The following is a 20,409-nucleotide window of genomic DNA, read 5'->3' as shown; positions in this document are numbered from 1 at the left end:
GCTCTTTGCTGACAGCTCGGAGCCTGAAGCCTGCTTTGGATTCTGTGTCTCCCTCTCTCTGCCCCTGCCCCACTCATGCTCTGTCTCTCTCACTCTCAAAAATGAATAAATGTTCAAAAAAATGTTTTAATGTTTATTCGTCTTTGAGAAAGAGAGAGGGAGTGCATGTGAGCTAGGGAGGGGCAGAGAGAGAGAGAGTGGGGAGAAGCAGAGAGAGGGGGACAGAGGATCCAAAGCAAGCCCTGCACTGACAGCAGAGAGCCCGATGCAGAGTTTGAACTCACGAACCGTGAGATCATGACCTGAGCCAAAGTCGGACATTTAACTGACTGAGCCACCCAGGTGCTCCTGGTATACTCTTTTTTGTGTTTGTTTTAGATTTTAATTTTAAGCGATCTCTACACTCAATGTGGGGCTTGACCTCACAACCTGAGATCAGGAGTCACATGCTCCACCAACTGAGCCAGCCAGGCGCTCCACAATAAGTGTTCGGTTAATGCCCTCACCCATTTCACCCATCCCCATCCCCCACCCACCTACCCTCTGGTGACCATCTGTTTGTTCTCTGTAATTAAGAGACATTTTTGGTTTGTCTTTTTTTTCCATTGTTTGTTTTGTTTCTTAAATTCCACATATGAGTGAAATCATAAGGTATATGTTTTTCTCTGACATACTTAGTGCTATATTTTCTAGCTCCGTCTATATTGTTGCAAGTGTCAAGATTTCATTCTTTTTGATGGCTGAATAATATCCCACTTTATATGTACCACATCTTCTTTATCCATTCATCTATCAATAGACACAGGCTGCTTCTATAATTTGGCTATTATAAATAATGCTGCAATAAACACAGGGGTGCATATATCCTTTTGAATTCGTGTTTTTGTATTCTTTGGGTAAATACCCAGTAGTGTGATTCCTAGGTCATAGGGTAGTTCTATTTTTAATTTCTTGAGTAACCTTCATACTGTTTTCCACAGTGGCTGCACCAATTTATATTCCCACCAACAGTACAAGAGAGTTTCCTTTGCTCCACATCCTTGCTAACACTTGTGGGTTTTTTGTATTTTTTATTTTAGCCATTCTGACAGGTGTGAGGTGATCTTCTTGTAGTTTTGATTTGCAGTTCTCTGATGAAGAGTGATGTTGAGCGTCTTTTCATATGTCTGTTGGCCATCTGTGTGTCTTCTTTGGAGAAATATCTGTATGTCTTCTGCCCATTTCTTAATTAGATTATTTGTTTTTTTGGTGTTGAGGTGTATAAGTTCTTTATATATTTTGGATGCTAACCTTTTAACCAACATGTCATTTAAAAATATCTTCTCCCTTTTAGTAGGTTGCTTTTTCATTTTGTTAGTTTCCTTTGCTGTATGAGAGCTTAATCTGGTGTAGTCTCAATAGTTTATTTTTGCTTTTGTTTCTTGTGCCTGCAGAGACATATCCATAAATATGTAGCTAAGGCCGATGTCCAAGAGATTACTACCTATGTTTACTTTTAGAAGTTTTATGGATTCAAGTCTTACCTGTAGGTCTTTTATCCATTTGGAGTTTATTTTTGTGTATGGTGTAAGAAAGTGGTCTGGTTTCATTCCTTTGCATGTAGCTGTCTAGTTTTCCCAACACCATTTAATTAAACTGTGTGCTTTAAAAAAAAAAATGTAATTGGGATTACACTAAAACTGTAATTTTGTATCCTACATCCATCACTAAATATTAATGTTTCCCCAAGTATTCTTTAAAAATATTGGGGCGCCTGGGTGGCGCAGTCGGTTAAGCATCCGACTTCAGCCAGGTCATGATCTCATGGTCCGTGAGTTTGAGCCCCGCGTCGGGCTCTGGGCTGATGGCTCAGAGCCTGGAGCCTGTTTCCGATTCTGTGTCTCCCTCTCTCTCTGCCCCTCCCCCGTTCATGCTCTGTCTTTCTCTGTCCCAAAAATAAATAAATGTTGAAAAAAAAATATTAAAAAAAAAATTAAAAGCTGGGGGTACCTGGGTGGCTCAGTCAGGTAAGTGTCTGACTTCAGCTCAGGTCATGATCTCATGGTCCGGTCCGTGGGTTCGAGCCCTGCATCGGGCTCTGTGCTGACGGCTCAGAGCCTGGAGCCTGCTTCCGATTCTGTGTCTCCCTTTCTCTCTTCCCTTCCCCTGCTCACACTCTCTCTCAAAAATAAATAAAACATTAAAAAGGTAAATAAAAAATAAAAATACTAAAAGCTGCACAATATTCCATCATAAAGTTGTAATTAAACCTGACTATTTTTTATCTGGGCATTTAGTTCTCTCTCCTATCTGTCACTATTATAAATCTGTTAGAATTTCTGATTGTTCCCTTAGGATAAATTCCTGGAAGGAAAATAATTGGGTCAATGTAAATTACAAATTTAAGGATTTGGGCACATATTGCGTATGAAGTAGCACCAACTTATATTCCCAGCAATTATCTATTATAATAGTTTCATGGCACTAGGGTGACAGCTTAACTAGTTCCTTCTCGGATGTTTCTGTATCACTTTGAAGATGCCTGCATTTATTTATCACATGAATAATAACAATGGTAACATCAGTTATCACTTTGTTGAGGACTTGATATAAACAGATACAATATGAGCACTCCACTAACACTATTGCAGTCAATCCTGACAACACTTCTGACAAAGGATGCAGAGCTCTGGCCTGCCCAAGGACCCACAAATAGCGAGTGATGGAAACTGACTTCAAACTTGTAAGGCTATCTAATGCTAAATCCATGCTTTCCTCCAGGGGTCTGCAAATGTTTTTGTTTATGCAACCTATCAGTATGAACTGATGGAACAAATTTAAATATTTATTACACATAAATGATATAAAGTACTATACAGATTAAGTACATTACCAAATATACACAAAATATAAATAAAGTAAAATGAGATTAAGATAAATAAAAATTGAAATATTTTCTTCCTAAAACTCTCCTAAATAATTTTGTGCACCCCACACAGCCACCAGGCCAGTTTGGGGAACAGAGCCCTTACCTTCTACACTCATTTTTAGGTACACCACTTGAATGAAAGATCCACCAGGGCAGACCCTATGTCTGTTTTTCAGCACTGCGTCCCCAGTGTCTACAACAGTGCCAGGCACAGAGTAGGCACTTGTGAAATACATATACAGTATTAATAAATGAATGAATGAATGATTTGGCTACAAGGTTGTGGGTTTCAAGGCAGAATCTAGAAATCAATTATATTTGTATCCTTAGCACCATGTACCTTTCCTAGGATATGATGAACACCTCCATAAACGTCTACTGAATGGATATCTACTCAATATCTGTTGAATAAATGAATGGATGGAGGAGTAAACAGACAAAGAGAAAGGCAAGGCTTCTTCTCTTTGTTCACATCTCTAAGGGTAGCCTATCAAACATAAAAATACCTAGATGACACCAGAAACCATAAAATACCTAGGAATAAATCTAGCCAAAGAGGTGAAAAATCTATACACTGAAAACTATAGGAAGCTTATGAAAGAAATTGAAGACACCAAAAAATGGAAAAATATTCCATGCTCCATATTGTTAAAATGTCAATACTACCCAAAGGAATCTGCATATTCCATGCAATACCTATCAAAATAACACCAGCATTCTTCACAGAGCTAGAACAAACAATCCTAAAATTTGTATGGAACCAGAAAAGACCCCAAATAGTCAAAACAATCTTGGAAAAGGAAAATCAAAGCAGGAGGCATCACAATCCCGGACTTCAAGCTGTATTACAAAGCTGTAATCATCAAGACAGTATGGTACTGGCATAAGAACAGACACTCAGATCAATGGAACAGAGAACCCAGAAATGGACCCACAAACACATGGGCAACTAATCTTTGACAAAGCAGGAAAGAAGATCCAATAGAATAAAGACAGTCTCTTCAGCAAGTGGTGCTGGGAAAACTGGACGGCAACACGCAGAAAAATGAACCTGGACCACTTTCTTACACCAGACACAAAAATAAACTCAAAATGGATGAGAGACCTAAATGTAAGACAGGAAGCCATCAAAATCCTCGAGGAGAAAGCAGGCAAAAACTTCTTTGACCTTGACTACCGCAACTTCTTACTCAACACGTCTCCAGAGGCAAGGGAAACAAAAGCAAAAATGAACTATTGGGATCTCATCAAAATAAAAACTTCTGCACAGCAAAGGGAACAATCAGCCAAACTAAAAGGCAACTGACAGGATGGGAGAAGATATTTGCAAATGACATATCAGATAAAGGGTTAGTATCCAAAATCTACAGAGAACTTATCAAACTCAACACCCAAAAAACAAATAATCCAGTGAAGAAATGGGCAAAAGACATGAATAGTCACTTCTCCAAAGAAGACATTCAGAGGGCCAACAGACACATGAAAAAATGCTCAACATCACTCATCATCAGGGAAATACAAATCAAAACCACAATGAGAATACCATCTCACACCTGTCAGAACAGCTAACATTCACAACTCAGGCAACAACAGATCTTGGCGAGGATGTGGAGAAAGAGGATCTCTTTTGCACTGCTGGTGGGAATGCAAACTGGTGCAGCCACTCTAGACAACAGTATGAAGGTTCCTTGAAAAATTAAAAATAGAACTACCCTATGACCCAGCAATTGTATTACTAGATATTTATCCAAGGGATACAGGTATGCTGTTTCAAAGGGACACATGCACCCCCATGTTCATAGCAGCACTATCAACAATAGCCGAAGTATGGAAAGAGCCCAAATGTCCATTGATGGATGAATGGATAAAGAAGAGGTGGTATATATATACAATGGAGTATTAGTCAGCAATCAAAAAGAATGAAATCTTGCCATTTGCAACTACGTGGATGGAACTAGAGGGTATTATGCTAAGTGAAATTAGTCAGAGAAAGACAATTATCATATGACTTCATTCACATGAAGATTTTAAGAAACAAAACAGATGAACATAAGGGAAGGGAAGCAAAAATAACATAAAAACAGGGAGGGGGATGAAACATAAGAGACTCTTACATATGGAGAACAGAGGGTTACTGGAGGGGTTGTGGGAGTGGAGGTGGGCTAAATGGGTAAGAGCATAAGGAATCTACTCCTGAAATCATTGTTGCACTATATGGTAACTAACTTGGATGCAAATTTTTAAAAAATAAATTAAATAAAAATACAAAAAAAATACCTAGATGAACTTATTTACTGATTTATAATAACACTTTACTAGGGCTAAACAATGGCCCCTTAGAAGAAGTTTAGGTGGAATTTCACTCACTTCTTGTAAAAATAGAAAGTAGTAAATCTCTTATTTTTTTAAATTAGCCTTGGCTAGAGACCAACCTAGAACAGAGACATGAGCTTTAGAAGAAGCTGGAGATAAGAGGAGATAGTTGACCAAGATACACTGGGGAGGAAAGGCCATGAATTATCCATCCACATATTATTAGATAAGGATAAAAGTATAAAATATTTTTAAATGCTTATCTTGAAGGAACCAAAATTATTTGTTAATCCTTGTTAGGATGAAGGTCCGTTCCTACTTAATTTGTAATCTTTCTGAATCTTGTTATGAAAATATCTTAACTACTAAGTTTGCAATTATTTCTTTAACTCATCCTGCCTTCAGAAGCTTCTCAGGCCCTGAGAAACAGCCAAGCTTGATCTCAAGGTTTTATATACTAGATGTATATTACAGGAAATTACATTAATCAACTATCTATAACTTCAGTATCTATATTCTGTAACCTCGCTGATATGTCACTTAAATTCACTCATTAATTAGAAAACATCAAGATGTTTTGTGTTCCTTTTTCCCTCAGTTGTGACTGTAATAAACAACTCATTTCTAAAATTAGCATAAATGTGGAACTTTTCCCTGAAGCTCTTTAAGCAACTACCAGCCCCTCTTATTTCCATTTTTAAGGTGGATATTATCACCACACCTGAATTTAAACTCCAGAAGGGTATTATTATTAATATTTACAGCCACTAGGTAGTAAATACTTATTATGCTAGGTCTGTATTAAGCATTACTTAAGTATAATGCTATTTAATTCCGAGAGCAATTACATGAAGCCGTTACTACTATCCACATTCTATAAAAAATAAATTTAGATTCAAAAAGGATAAAAATTTTGATCAAACCTTACAGCTTCGTTTTTCTGGCTCCTCTCCTCCCCCTCCCTACCCTTCTCCCTCAACCTCTCTTACTCTGGTTCGCTCTACCCAACCACATTATGGCCGGCTTCCAGTCCTCCAATTGGCCTTCCGAGCCTCAATCTAAATTACTCCTTGTGGTATTTGATTTCATGGCACCCAGCACTTAGCCTTCATGTAATCACCAGTTGTAACTATTATTTAATTATACGATCATTTATTTCCTATCTACTTCCCCCACTAGACTATGAGGTCCACAGAGGCAGTAAAACGCCTGTTTTGTTTACCACTGTGTCCCTAGTAACTGGGTATCAGTCAAATACTATAGAATGAGTAAGGGATGGAATGAATGGCTGTGTACAATGTTCAAAACCAAGACTGTCTGACTCCAAAGCCCACGTTGTTCCATATATGGAACATATATGGTTCAATCCATATCTGGTTAAATGTTGAAGCAATCATTTCTCCCTAAACTAAATTATTTTCACACTCCCAATATTGCTGTCTGAAAATCTCTTCGCTGTAGTAATGAGATGCCTTTTCATAATAAGGTTAAAGCTCAAAGAATATAACTTTAATAAATTCATAAACTTTCTAATTACTTTTTAGAAGATACGTTCTGCTATCTACAAGTTCATAAATGTTGTACAGGTCAGGTCCAGTCCATTTAGAAGCTAGGAGTTTAGTTCAACATAAAGTTCTACGAAGTTTTTTTAAATCTGTTTATGTCAGCAAGATAACTTCTCTGGGCTGGATGCAAGGAAAATCACAGGCAAATTAATGAACTTCGGGCAGTATTCTGAGTGCGAGCAGTTTTTCAGCATTCATTGGATAGAGCTCCGTGCGACATACTGGGTGTGGCTGTCAAGGCTAACGAATGCGGATTTGAAAACACAGTCACATATGGAATCGCTTCTGCGAGAGAAATGGTGGAGACAAAAATCTCTGTTGACAACCTGATGGGATATTTTATTTATCATTATCTTACACACATCTTTTCACATGTTAAAGATTCCAGAACTCTTCCCAATGGGATTTTTCACTCTGTCTGTTATAAAACACTTAATAAATTATTGTAAATTGAACAAATTTTTCAAGGTGTATTGTTTTAGCTCCTATGCTGAGTAGTGTCCTCCAAGCGTGAATAAGTCGTTTATTCGAACAGAAATATTTCCCTTAGAAGGGACTTGAGATATAATTTATACCGTCTTCCAAAAGAGCAATTTCCTAACACCAAGAATTGTCATGAGGAGCCTTAATTCTTGTGGGACTTCATTTCAGTACTCAGCAGTTCGTGTCAACCTACAGAAGGAGCAAGCAATTTTAAGATACCCATTAAGATTACCCATCTCTTAGTATTACCTCTTCTATTACTCATCAACGCTTTCTAGGCAGTGCTTCTACAGTTTCATCTCCCTGATGTCATAAACTTGGATACACTGAAATAACTTTAATATTGCTCTCAAGGAAGTGCCAGCCTACCCACCTGCCTTCATGAACAGGAGTATAAGCATTGTTCTCTACCCAGATGGCATGATTTTAAAATCATGAACCAAAAAAGACTTAAAATACTTGGTTAATTACTATCAGGAAAAAAAAAAAAAAAAAACCAAAAAATTTAACAGCCAATGTGGCCAAAACCATAATCATTGCTTTGGCAGCTATTCCCTAAAATTCTAATAGTCAATTCTAGATAATTCCATCAAGTCAACTCATTCCATTGCTTAGAGTATACTCTGTGAATAGACACTGCCCATGGGTGGGCCCATGGGCATGTCGCTCAGGTTCACGTCTAGAGGATGCACAGAGGCTTTCAAGAGTTATAATGCTCCAGATTTTCAGAACTGGGCTTTCTGAAAGAGAATCATTTAAAATTTCAAAAGCATGGCTTTGCATATAAATAATGAAGCCCTGAGGATTCACAGCACAAAATTTATTCCCGTAAGTTGTAGAGGAGAGAACAGACCAGGCTGGAGAATCATTTCCCCACCTGGAAGGGGATGTGTGGCTCCAGTTCGTGGAAGAAGGAGACATGACCAGCGCTTAGATGTTGCCCACCCTCTCGAGACCTGACACCTGAGATGAGTGGGGAGAATAATAAAAACACCAGCCAACTCCCTAGGTTCCCACAGTGTTGCCCATGGAGATGAATGTCAGCTGCACGGCCAGCCCTGTGAGGCTGCTTAGCTCCTGGGAGTGGGATGAGTAACAATGATAGATTGCTGTGCCCTTGGGGTCCCAGGGCAGCCCCGCCTCCTGCACTCACTCCTCAAGCAGGGAAGGAAGACCGTACCTTCATTTCCCATTTTTCCGAGGAAAGCAAAAACACGCCGCACAGCTGGACCTTCAGAAGCCAGAGCAAAGCCCAGGGAATCAACAGAGACTCATGTCCAAGTCCCCAAGAAGCGGGAGCTGAGAAGGCAAAGGATGGTCTTCAGCCCAAATGCTCCTCCCCCAGTGCCAAGATATTCAAAACCACACCCATCCCCACCTGCAGAAACTGAGCTCACCTACGGTACGGTACGGGAAAGAGGGAGTGAGGAAAACAATTGGAATAAATTCCTTTGAATTGACAAGATGGTATTTTTCTTCTAAAGAGAGGACAGTGTCTCCTGGATTAAGCCAAGTTATTAGAAAACATCTTTGCCCACCTAAAGATACAAACTTCATACTCACTACCTATGTAGTATCTGTACTTCAGGAACTCACGAAGAGAGCTATCTATCCTCTGCTAAATAAAAAAAAAAAAAAAAAAAAAAAGTTAAAACTAAAAAAAAATCCTGATATGTGAACAAGAAAACAATAGAAACAGAGTAACTAGGTATTGCCCAGGATGTATAAATCTGAGCAGCAGAAACTATTTCTCCAGAGAAGTAACTTCTTTAAGGCACAGGTTAATACAATTAAGCTTTAGGGATAAATGTTGTGAGAAACCTGCCTATAAAGAAAGTTTCTGCCCTGAAAACACCATCCATTGTGTACCATCATAATAACACTTCATATTTGTTTGGAAGGCCGTGGCCTGAAGTGGGGAGTGCTGGGTGTGAGGCTAACTTTAGCAAAGACTGACTCCTGGTTGCGTGGGCTGCCGTAACAAATCACCACAGACTGTGGCTTCAACTACACATGTTTATACCTCACAGTTCTGGAGGATGGGAAGTCCAAGATCAAGGTGCAGCTGATATGGCTCCTGGTGAGAACTCCCTTCCTAGCTCGCAGATAGCCATCTTCCCGCAATGCCCTCACAGTGCAGAGACAGCTCCAGTCTCTTCCTCTTCCTATAAGGACACTAATCCCATCATGGGGGCCCAGCCTCATGACCGCATCCAAACCCAATTAACCTTCCGATGGCCTCATCTCCAAACACCATCAAACTGGGTATTCAGTTTGTGAATTCACTGTGTATTCAACATGTGAATTTGAGAGCGACACAAACATTCAGTGCACAACAGGTTCCAAGTTGAATTGCACAGACTGGAACGGGTGAATTCAAAGTATAAGCAGTTGCGGGGCCGTGGGGATTGAACTAGTTGGTCCACGTTTCCATTCATCAATTATTTCTTCCTGATTTCTTCCTACTTCCTAATCCATATCCGTATCTGGCAATTCCAAGCATGGAAGCTTCCAGAGGTCTCTGGAAAGAACAGTTCTACCTCCATTGGCTGCCTTTTCTGTCACTGATTTACCTGATGACGCCAGTGCCTTTGTAATTTTCCAGAACAGTCAAAGAAAAAAAAAAAATTCTGGTCTTATTCCCAGCACTGTTGGCAAGTGATGCCATTTTTTATTTTTCTTCTCTTTTAATGAGGTTCAGAGAAGCAACGGACATAAGCACATGTGCACAGTCTACTATCTTGAGTGAAAAGCCCAGATCAAGTATTAATACACCAAAGAGGACACATTCATAAAGTCTCACCTTTAGCAAATTTTGAGGCTGACCTATGCCATAAGTTCTAACTTACTGTTTTATATATGTTTCTATTATAAAATATCTTGGAAGTTATGATTCGTTTATTAATATTTCTTAGAAAACTTGTAGTGGAAATGGACATAAAGAAACCAGACTTGGAGTGATTAAGTGCTGTGCTCAAGATAACAAAGTCAGCTCATTTCAGAGTCCATAATATCCAGGTCTCTTTACTCCAAGGTTAATATTCTTCTGAGGTTAACAAATATTTGCTCAATAAATGAATAAATTGATGAGTAAACAATTTCTTAATAGGTGCCTATAACAGGAAGAATTTACTCCCTTGGATCCTTTCAGTTTTCCTATTTACTCCCCTTCAATCATCACATGGTCAAATTCAATGTTAATTTAAAAATTCCTCCTCATTTTCTCCCTAGAAAACCTCTTATTTCTCTGGCCTTCCTTTATTTGTGACTTCCCAAACCATCCATGTGCTTATGAGCCCCAAATATATGACAGTCCCCACCCAACACCTCTCCATTTGGTTCAGGATCTCCATCTAACTGCCCAACGGACATAATCTGGATAGCACACAGACACCTCCCACCCTAACATGTCTAACACTGAACTCGTGCTATTTTCCCCCAACCTGTTCTTTCTGCATCTCGGTGAATAGCGGCAGCCAACACCCACCAAGTTCTGTCACCCAGAAACCCATGCTTTACAATCTCTCTCTCCAACTAGTTCCAACATCTCTGTCTTGATTCTCAAACCTAAGTCACTGTTCACTTTCAACCTGCATACCTACTGTGCAAGTCTAGATTACCACAACAGCCTCCAGAGGGTCTCCCCAGCCTGAGATTTATCCCCACCCTCACCCCACACCAAGGTGCTAGTCCATTTGTGGCCAAAGGGATCTTTTTATTTGGTTTTTTGTTTTTTGTTTTTTTTTTTAAGTACGCTCTGGCCCAACATGGGGCTTGAACTCTGGACCCTAAGATCAAGAGTCACATGCTCTACTGACTGAGCCAGCCAGGTGCTCTCTAAATGGATCTTTGTAAAATGCAGAAATGTTCAATAATAGATCCCAAGACTTCAAATTCTCCAGTAGTGTCCCTCACTTTTAGGACAAAATCCAAACTCTTATAAAACGTTTTGTATGCTCTGACCCTTGCCTACTTCACCAGCAGTACTGCCCATGACTGTTCTCACCTCACTGTCTCCTCCAACCACACTCCAGCCACGCTGGCCTTCTGCAGTCGCCTGAGTGGACTTTGCGTCCTCCTCTCCCCTTGCTGTCACCTATGCTTTGTGCTGTGAAGACTTATCCGCCACCATCACCCTCCATCCTTTGCCTCCCTGACTCTTACCTTCCGAAGCTAAGCTTAAAATTCACTTCCTGGGAGCACCTGTGAGGCTCAGTTGGTTAAGCATCTGACTCTTGATTTCATCTCCAGCTCAAGTCATGATCTCACGGTTCGCGGGATTGAGCCCTGAGTCGGGCTCTGGGCTGACAGCGTGCTGCCTGCTTGAGATCCTCTCTCTCAATAAATAAATAACCTTAAAAAAAAAAAATTCACTTCCTACAAGAAGATTTCCCTGACTACCAAGTCCAGGGAACACTTTTGCCCCTCACCTGACTTGACCTCCCTTTGGCAATGTGCCACACGGAGCACGCTCTCCTTGAACTCTCCTTACTCCTATCTCCCTCACCTCTCCTCTGCATCACTCCCTCCTCTGATTTACCCGGCCCTCCCCTCTCAGTCCCTCTGGTAGCTCATCCTCCTCCACCACTCTTTACCTGGGTATTCTCTGGGCTTCCGTCCTCAACCCTCTGTCACCGGAGATACCCTCTCTGACCAACTTCCTGCCTTCTGAGATTTCAACAACTTCCGGTTGTTCCCGGAACAGATGGTTCCCAAATCTGCACCTGGAGCTAGAGATGCCCATTCCCAACAGTCTACTGACCATCACCTGCAGGTCCTGCTGGCACTTCAAAGCCAACATCATCTCCCCACCACCTCCAGCAGCAAAGCTTGCCCACCTCCATCCTTGCCACTGGTCCCCAAGAGCACCCTGTGTGACTGTTTGTTTGTATTTCCTGCTACATCCTTATCTGAGCCCGGGCACCCTTTTACTCCAGGAACCCTTTCCTCCACCCTTTTCTGAACTTCTACGTATTACCGTTTATTGTTTACATAACTACACTGTGAGACCAATAGCTGGAAACAGGGTTTTCTCTGTTGTAACTCCATTTGTTGCAGGCACACGCTTTTTTAAGTTTTATTGCAAGAATAATCCAATAAATCCAAGTACATGCTTCACTTGGATTCACCAACTGAGAACATTTTGCCACATTTGACTTATTCCTTACTCTATGTGTTTATTACAGTTATGATTGCTAATTCATGGGTAATTTGCCAACATCATGGCCCTTCACCCCAAATACTTCAGCATGTATCTCCTAAGTGCAAGAATAGTCCTGGGGCGCCTGGGTGGCGCAGTCGGTTAAGCGTCTGACTTCAGCCAGGTCACGATCTCGCGGTCCGTGAGTTCGAGCCCCGCGTCAGGCTCTGGGCTGATGGCTCAGAGCCTGGAGCCTGTTTCCGATTCTGTGTCTCCCTCTCTCTCTGCCCCTCCCCCATTCATGCTCTGTCTCTCTCTGTCCCAAAAGTAAATAAGCGTTGAAAGAATAGTCCTTTGCATAAAATAGTCAAATTTATGGGGTGCCTGAGTGGCTCAGTCGGTTAAGCATCAGACTTTTCATTTAGGCTCAGGTCATGACCTCATGGTTTGTGAGTTCGAGCCCCGCGTCAGGCTCTGGGCTGATGGTGCAGAGCCTGCTTGGGATTCTCTCTCTCTCTCTCTCTCTCTCTCTCTCTCTCTCTGTATGCTCTCTCTCTCTCTTTCTCAAAAAATAAACTTTAAAAAACAGTGAATTTAAGGAATTTACCAATGACACCATAATTATTCACTAATCGCCTCAATACTATTCCTTGGAGCAGCTATGACTACATTACCTGTGTTGTCAACCACCTTCAGTCTGTTTGATCTGTAACAGGTTCTCAGCCTTCCTTTAACTTTCATAACATCAATAACAAGATAAACTGACATACAGCTCCTAACATGATACACTGAGTAACACATCCCTCATAGAGAATTAGCATAAATTCCAAATATGATTAAGCTGAATCAATGATGAGGAAACACTGGACATACCCCAAATCAGGGACATTCTACAAGCTGGGCTCTTTTTTTTTTTAATTTATTTTTTTTAATTTTTTTTTAATGTTTATTTATTTTTGAGACAGAGAGAGACAGAGCATGAGCAGGGAAGGGGCAGAGAGAGAGGGAGACACAGAATGTGAAGCAGGCTCTAGGCTCTGAGCTCTCAGCACACGGGGCTCAAACTCACAGACTGTGAGATCATGCCCTGAGCTGAAGTCGGACACTTAACCGACTGAGCCACCCAGGCGCCCCAAGCTGTGCTCTTTTTAAATGCATTGCTCTCATTCCTGCCTAAGGGTCTTGTGACTTCTGAGAACATTCCTTCCCGGGGTCATTCACAACTCAGCACAGACATCTTCTCCTTGGGGAGCCCTCCCTAACCATACTTTCACCCCAGCCAATTCTGATCCTGTTTATCCTGCTTTATTTTCTTGTTAAAGCATTTAGCATTCTGTTTTTTGTTTTACCATAAATTACCTTATCTACTTTTTTTTACCTTTTTTGTTATCTGTTTCCCTGCACAAGAATATAAGTTTTATAAAAGTGGGGCCATATCTAAAACAGCGCCTGCTTTAAGCGTCCAACTTCGGCTCAGGTCATGATCTCACAGTTTGTGGGTTCGAGCCCCGTATCAGGCTCTGTGCCGATAGCTCATAGCTTGGAGACTGCTTTGGATCCTGTATCTCCTTCTCTATCTGTTCCTCCCCCATGCTCGCTCGCTCTCACTCTCTCTCAAAAATAAAGATTAAAAAAAATTTTTTTTAAGAAAAAAAAAAGAATACACCCTCTCTTTATAGCTGTTAAAGGAAAGAATCTCTGTATCTTCTGTGCCTAACAGAGAGCTTGGGACTCAATGGGTAGTTGCCACATAGGTGACTAACACAATGCATGATTCACTAAGCAGATCATTTCTGGTTCAGATTTCCTCCCAACTTCTCATTTTTGCTTACTTCCAACATTCACAAGATGTCAACATCAAGACTTCCTTTTTGGTATTCTCCACTAGTATACATTTCTTTTACCCTGAAGTGGAAGAGACTTAGGGAAATGTGACAATTATAGTCCAGTCTGAAAGTTGTTCCCCTCTGCACTGACACTGAGGTTAGGCTATAATGACCCGAGTATGCTGAAAACGCATTTCCGTACAAAGTGAACAGGGAAGATTCAAGAGGGAAATCACAGAGTTAATTCAATGCAAAGGAAGTTACTCAGTCACTCAGAAATAAAATTCATATATTTGTTTTTATAAGCAATATTTAAGATATTTTATTCAAGCACTATCCAAACGTAGATAGAGCAGCCATAATTGGTAGTTATGCTGGTATCGGTAAGAAAGAGTATGTATGGTCCTCGTCAGCAATGCCTCTGAAGTCCTCTACCTTAGATCAAAGCCACCAAAGTGCCAATTTTTAAAAGGGGGAAAAAAATTGGAAGCAAAACAAAGAAAAACAACCTTGGGTAAAGTACACAGCATAAAGAATTCCCGGGGCAGCAAGTGCTACTCCCTTTCTCAATTAAAAATTTTTAAGTTGTCCTTGAACGCAGAAAAAGTAAGTCTTTATAATTAGTCAACGTAATTCAAGTGCAAACCAAGGAGCACTCGCTACTGTTTCAAATATACATCACTTTGTATTTGGTAACATTAAGTAAATACACACACATTTAAAAATACGCAAAGAAAAACTTGCTCTGTTCGGTGTTCAGAAAGCTCTCCTACCTGTCCTTAGAATGCTCTCTCTCATGCAGCATTCTAAAGCCAGGTGGTCAAAGAATGATTAGATAACAGAAGAAACTAAGTGTTGTAGTTAAAATAAAATTAGATATACAGATGGTGGGTGTGTCTAATATTTTCTCATGATCAGATTGTCATCATTTACCTTTTTTTTTTTTTAAGTTTATTTATTTTGAGAGAAAGGAAAGAAGAGAGAGAATTCCAAGCAGGCTCCAAGTTGTCAGTGCAGAGCCCGTCATAGGGCTAGAACCCATAAAATGCAAGATCATGACCTGAGCTGAGATCACTGCCTGAGCCAAAATCAAGAGTCCATCACTCAACCGAGCCACCCTGGTGCCTTTTAATAGCTCTCTTACCAATTTCTGCCTGGTTGATATTTCAGCTGGTAACAGAGGTATGTGGGAAAAATTCTACTCTAGTTTGGATTTGTCTATATCTCCTTATAGATTTTTGCTTCTGTCAATATTTGTTTTACATATTTGAATGCTAAGTTTTGATGCCATGTTGCTGCATATACATTTTACAATTCTTACAACTTCCTGTTGAATGAAAACTTTTATTATTGTGAGACAGTGATATAATTTGTATCATTATAGTGACTCCCTTTACCTCGAGTAGTACATTTTTGCCTTAAAAGTATTTTGTACATTATATCTAATCAGCTTTCTCTTGCTTATTTTTTGCCTGATAAATTTTTTTATAGACTCTGTTTTCAACTTTTCCATGTACTTTTGTTTATATGTCTTTCATAGGGGGGTCTAGGTGGCTCAGTCAGTTAAGCATCCAACTTTGGCTCAGGTCACGATCTCACAATTTGTGAGTTTGAGCCCTGCATCAAGCTCTGTGCTGACAGTGCAGACCTGCTTTGGATCCTCTGTCTCCCTCTCTCTCTGCCCCTCCCTTGCTCGCTCGCTCTCTCTCTCTCTCTCTCTCTCTCTCTCTCTCTCAAAAATAGACATTTAAAAAAAAATTTTTTTTAAGTGGAAATAGTGGAGGGTACAGTACCTGAGTGGCTCAGTCAGTTAAGCATCCAACTTTGGCTCAGGTCATGAGCTCACAGTTCATGAGTTCCAGCCCCGCGTCAGGCTCTGTGCTGACAGCTCAGAGCCTGGAGCCTGCTTCCAATTCTGTGTCTCTCTTTCTCTCTGCCCCACCCCAGCTCATGCTTTGTCTCCCTCTCTTGCAAAAAATAAACATTTTTTTAAAATTTTAATATTAAAAAAAAGTGGAAATACTGGAGAAATAAAGGGAAAACTGACTTTACTTCCTTCATAATTTTACCTGACCAGTTCCAAGTCCTTTGCTTTGAGGACCTAATGCTGTAGGTAACCTGTGCTGCTATTCACATTTTCTTCAACAACCCCATCAGACAGTTATTCTAATTAATCTGCTTTACAGAGAGGAAAGGAACTTGCTCAAATTCCCAACAGCGGCATGTGCCGGAGCCGTAACTTTGGTTCAGGTCTTCTAGGTACGTGAAAACACTGGCCAAGCAAAGCCACCATATGTCTGTGGCCTCTCATACCACATCCAATCACTTTTTACCAAATGATTGCTATAACTTTTTGCTGACTGACATCATTTTAATAATTTGGTAACATTTTTCAGCTCCCATGCCTTATTTCAAACGCATGGCAAAGTTACACTGTTCTGCTTAAAGCTGTATTTGTAAATTTCCCCAAAGCATGTTTCTGTCTTCCATGCTTGAGCTGTTATACTTCACACAATATCACTCTTAGTATTCATCGCGTTCTCTAACCTAGTAAAGCTCTGATGATGATTTCATTAGAAGTAAACCCAGAGTGAGAAAAACGCAGCATTAAATTTGGTTCATGGGTGATACCAACAAAAATCACTGTTTTTGTGTCTGTTTCTCTTGATTATGAACTCTTGATTCTTCATTGAGAGCAAAGACTGTCAAATTCATTCTTAAATTGTTTTTAATGTTTATTTATGTTTGACGGGGGAAGAGAGACAAAGCACCAGTGAGGAAAGGGCAGAGAGAAAGAGGGAGACACAGAAGCTGAAGCAGGCTCCGGGCTCTGAGCTGTCAGCACAGAGCCCGACGCGGGGCTGGAACTCACAAGCCACGAGATCACGACCTGAGCTGAAGTTGGAACCTTAACCGACCGAGCCACCCAGGCATCCCTCAAATTCATTTTTTTTACCCTCAGTATCTCACACGGATCCTCAATTACTGACTGTTGAGGTGGTGACTGAGGCATTAATGGAGGTATCAGTGATGACAGTAGTGATACAGATGCCAAGGCCAATTCCAAAAGCTATATAGAGTAAGAATGGCTCATATTAATAAGCACTTATTCTGTCACTCTGTTGGATGCATCAAATATATTAACTGTGAAATCCCAAAACTATCCTATGTGGTAAATACTCTGGTACCATGTTTCAGATGAAGAAACTCAAGTTTAGAGACGTAAGGAATTCTCTTGCTCATGGCCATCACAGGTAATAAGTGATATACTCAGAACTGCCTGAACTCAAAACTAGTATCTTCAGCCTCGGCAGTATTCTCCTTCCTCATACAGTTGCATACTGTTGTGTTTAGTCTGTTTTTCAGTGCATGATGGTGTAGTAGGAAAAGTACTACTAAACTTTCAAAAGCAGGATATTTAAGTCCCGACTACCTCAGCTGCTAATTGAGCAAGCCATTTCGACATCTATACAATGGGAAATTCTTGCCTCACCTACCTGAGTTATACGACTGTCACAGATGAAGTATTTAGCAAACTGACAAATTAACTGTAACCAATCCTGGTCTTTCTGCTTCTACTTTAAGTCTCAATAAAATTTACGTCTTTCAGGTCAATTAAAAGGCTTGGTAAAAATTTTCTTTTGTGTAGGCAGATAAATTTATCCTTAAAATCTCAATATGAACCAAGAAGACTATGCAATATGATCACTTATTTATTGCTAAAGCTTTTGTTTTTTTCACTTTTACAGTGGAAAACTGGCAAACACCACCAATCAGGACCACCGAAAGTGGGACGAAGTGACCTCATGTACCTCCCGGTGTGATGCACTGAAACACATCACTTTAGAGTTCTTCTACCAAAAATCTAATGAAAAACAATCAAACTTTTTCTACAAGACAAGTGACCTAGACTCTGTAAAAATATCAGTGTCATCAGGGGCACCTGGGTGGCTCAGTCAGTTAAGCATCTGACTTCGGCTCAGGTCATGATCTCACAGTCCGTGAGTTTGAGCCCCGCATCGGGCTCTGTGCTGACAGCTCAGAGCCTGGAGCCTGCTTCAGATTCTGTGTCTCCCTCTCTCTCTGACCTTCCCCTGTTCATGCTCTGTCTCTGTCTCAAAAATAAATAAACATTAAAAGAAAATTTTAAAAAAATATATCAGTGTCATCAAAGCCAAAAAGATTGGGGAACTATTCAAGGTTTACAGAGACTAAAGACACATAACTAAATACAATGCATAATGAAAAAGTATGCTGCAGTAAATGGCATTACTGGGACAATTGGCAAAATTTTTGTAGATAGCATATATTAGATAAAATTACTGTAGCAATGTCAAACACCCTGAATATGATCAATGTATTTTGGTCAGAGAATGTGTTTCTCTTAGGAGATACCTACTAGAATATTCAGGGATGAAGGGCCATAATGTCTATAACGTACTTTCAATCGTTTTTCCAAACAAATATAAATAATAAAAAAAAAAAGCTACATACTTATGCACGGACTAACATACTTAATTCACAGAGGATACCATATTGGGATAAAATGTCAAGTGGAAAAAAATTAGTTTTATTTGTACAATATGTTACTGATTTTTCCACAAGAAGCCAAGAATCAGAGAAATCGAAATATAGGTCAGATGTAAAGCAGCATTCGAAGGTGCTGAGTATTAGAAGAATTCCTATAACATGTTTGAGAATCCACCCCATTTTTGAATCTAAGAGTGCCCCCACCAGAGGAATTTCTGTGGTCAGTAGGGTTAGGCTGAGGACAACTCTCAGGTTAGCAATTCAGAGGAACACAATGCCTCCCCCGTCCCTGGCAACACCCCTAACACACTATGCCTAACACCTATGCCTAACACACTATGACCCTAATGCCAGGTGAAAGGAGATAACCCGGGCTGAGCCAGCCCTAACTTCGTGTGTGTGCGCGTTTGTGCGTGAGTTACTGCATATCTGATGCCCCAAAGTCCCCGGTGCTTAAGTACCTCCTGACAGTAATTGAATACATAGATCCAAGGACGACTTAATGGTTGTTTACAGGGTGATTAGCAACGAAAAGGCCAGCAACGTTGCTCAGGACCGTCATTAATTCTACCACACCAGAGCTCGAAGAAACTGCTCTGAATCACTTCTCACTAGGCAAGCAGTGGAAGTTAAATGAACGAAGAGGGCGGGGGTCGGGGAGGGTCGACAGGAGCGGTCTTTAGAATTTCACCCGTTTAAACACAGAGAAGCAAACTGGTACCACCTAAAGCTCAGACGCGCTTCACAAACTCACGACCCGCCCATAACTTCCTAAAATTACCCAGCCAGCCGCGGGCAGTTGCAGTCCACTTCCAAGGCGGGGCCAGACCCTCCACGATGCACCCACGCCCTGGGAAGAAGTTTGCAAATGTGAGCGCCTGGGCGCCCCGCGGCCGTTCACCCCCCGGTGCTCCGCGGCGTTCGGGGAGCCTGGGGTCACCCCCGCGCGCGGCCGGCGGGCTGGGACCGTACCTCGGGCGCGGGCGACGAGGCGCTGCGGGCGGCGTGGCCGGCCGGGTCCAGGCGCCTGGAGCCGGAGGAGCGGCCGCGGCTCATGGCGCGCTCGGAGCGCAGGCGACGCGGAGCGCAGGGTGCGGGTGCGGGTGCGCGTGCGCGCGCGTCTCCTCGGGCAACTAGCAAACGAGGGCACGCGGCGCTCGCGGGCCCTGGCGGCGGGCGGGGCTGCGGCCTCAGAGATGCGGCTCGGGGCCGCGGGACAGACCCAGATCCTGCGGACTGCGTCCTGCGGCGGCCTCGGAGGCCCTGGCGGCCCCGTCTGGCCTAGGCTTGGTTGAGCGGCAGACACTCGCCAAAAGGCTGGGGGTCCCGGGTCTTCGCCGTGGAGCTGCCCCACGGGCGTGATTCCAGGTCTTGTCCTTCTGCCGGGCAGGCACAAGTGACAACGAGTGGTCAGTGGTATGGTCAACGTTACGGCGCTGGCGCGCCGGATGTGTAGGAGGATGCTGACACAAAGGTGAAGAGCGTTTATGTAGCACCTGCTGTGTGCAGACGCTGTGCTCCTTCCAAGGCCGGCTTCCGGGGCGTGCAGCCTGTGAGCTTGTACAGGCCCTATGCTCAGCAGGGTCCCGTGCCTGGTTGAATGTTTGGCTGTTCCAGCCTTGGACTTCTTAACGATTTTGGAAC

The 20,409-nt window shown here is 41.7% G+C and overlaps 1 protein-coding gene across 3 annotated transcripts in view; it reads right to left on the bottom strand.

Moving 5' to 3' along the window:
• CCDC170 (coiled-coil domain containing 170) overlaps positions 1–19,857 on the bottom strand; it is a 102,358-nt gene extending 82,501 nt beyond the window's left edge. Inside the window, exons 1-2 of one of the 3 annotated variants that reach the window (XM_023254511.2) lie at positions 19,738–19,854; positions 8,450–8,568 (exon numbers count right to left, since the gene is read on the bottom strand). In XM_023254511.2, coding sequence (XP_023110279.2) covers positions 8,450–8,455 — 6 coding nt within the window. In that variant the 5' untranslated portion in view covers positions 8,456–8,568; positions 19,738–19,854. Of the gene's footprint in view, positions 1–8,449; positions 12,568–19,737 lie in introns of those variants that run through there. The other 2 variants (XM_023254512.2, XM_019831394.3) reach the window with 2 other exon arrangements.
• Between the last annotated feature and the right edge of the window lie 552 nt (positions 19,858–20,409).

This window comes from Felis catus, chromosome B2 (assembly GCF_018350175.1).
Source record: "Felis catus isolate Fca126 chromosome B2, F.catus_Fca126_mat1.0, whole genome shotgun sequence".
In the NCBI taxonomy this organism is placed as follows: Eukaryota; Metazoa; Chordata; class Mammalia; order Carnivora; family Felidae; genus Felis; species Felis catus.
This window is presented reverse-complemented; position numbering and strand designations above follow the sequence as displayed.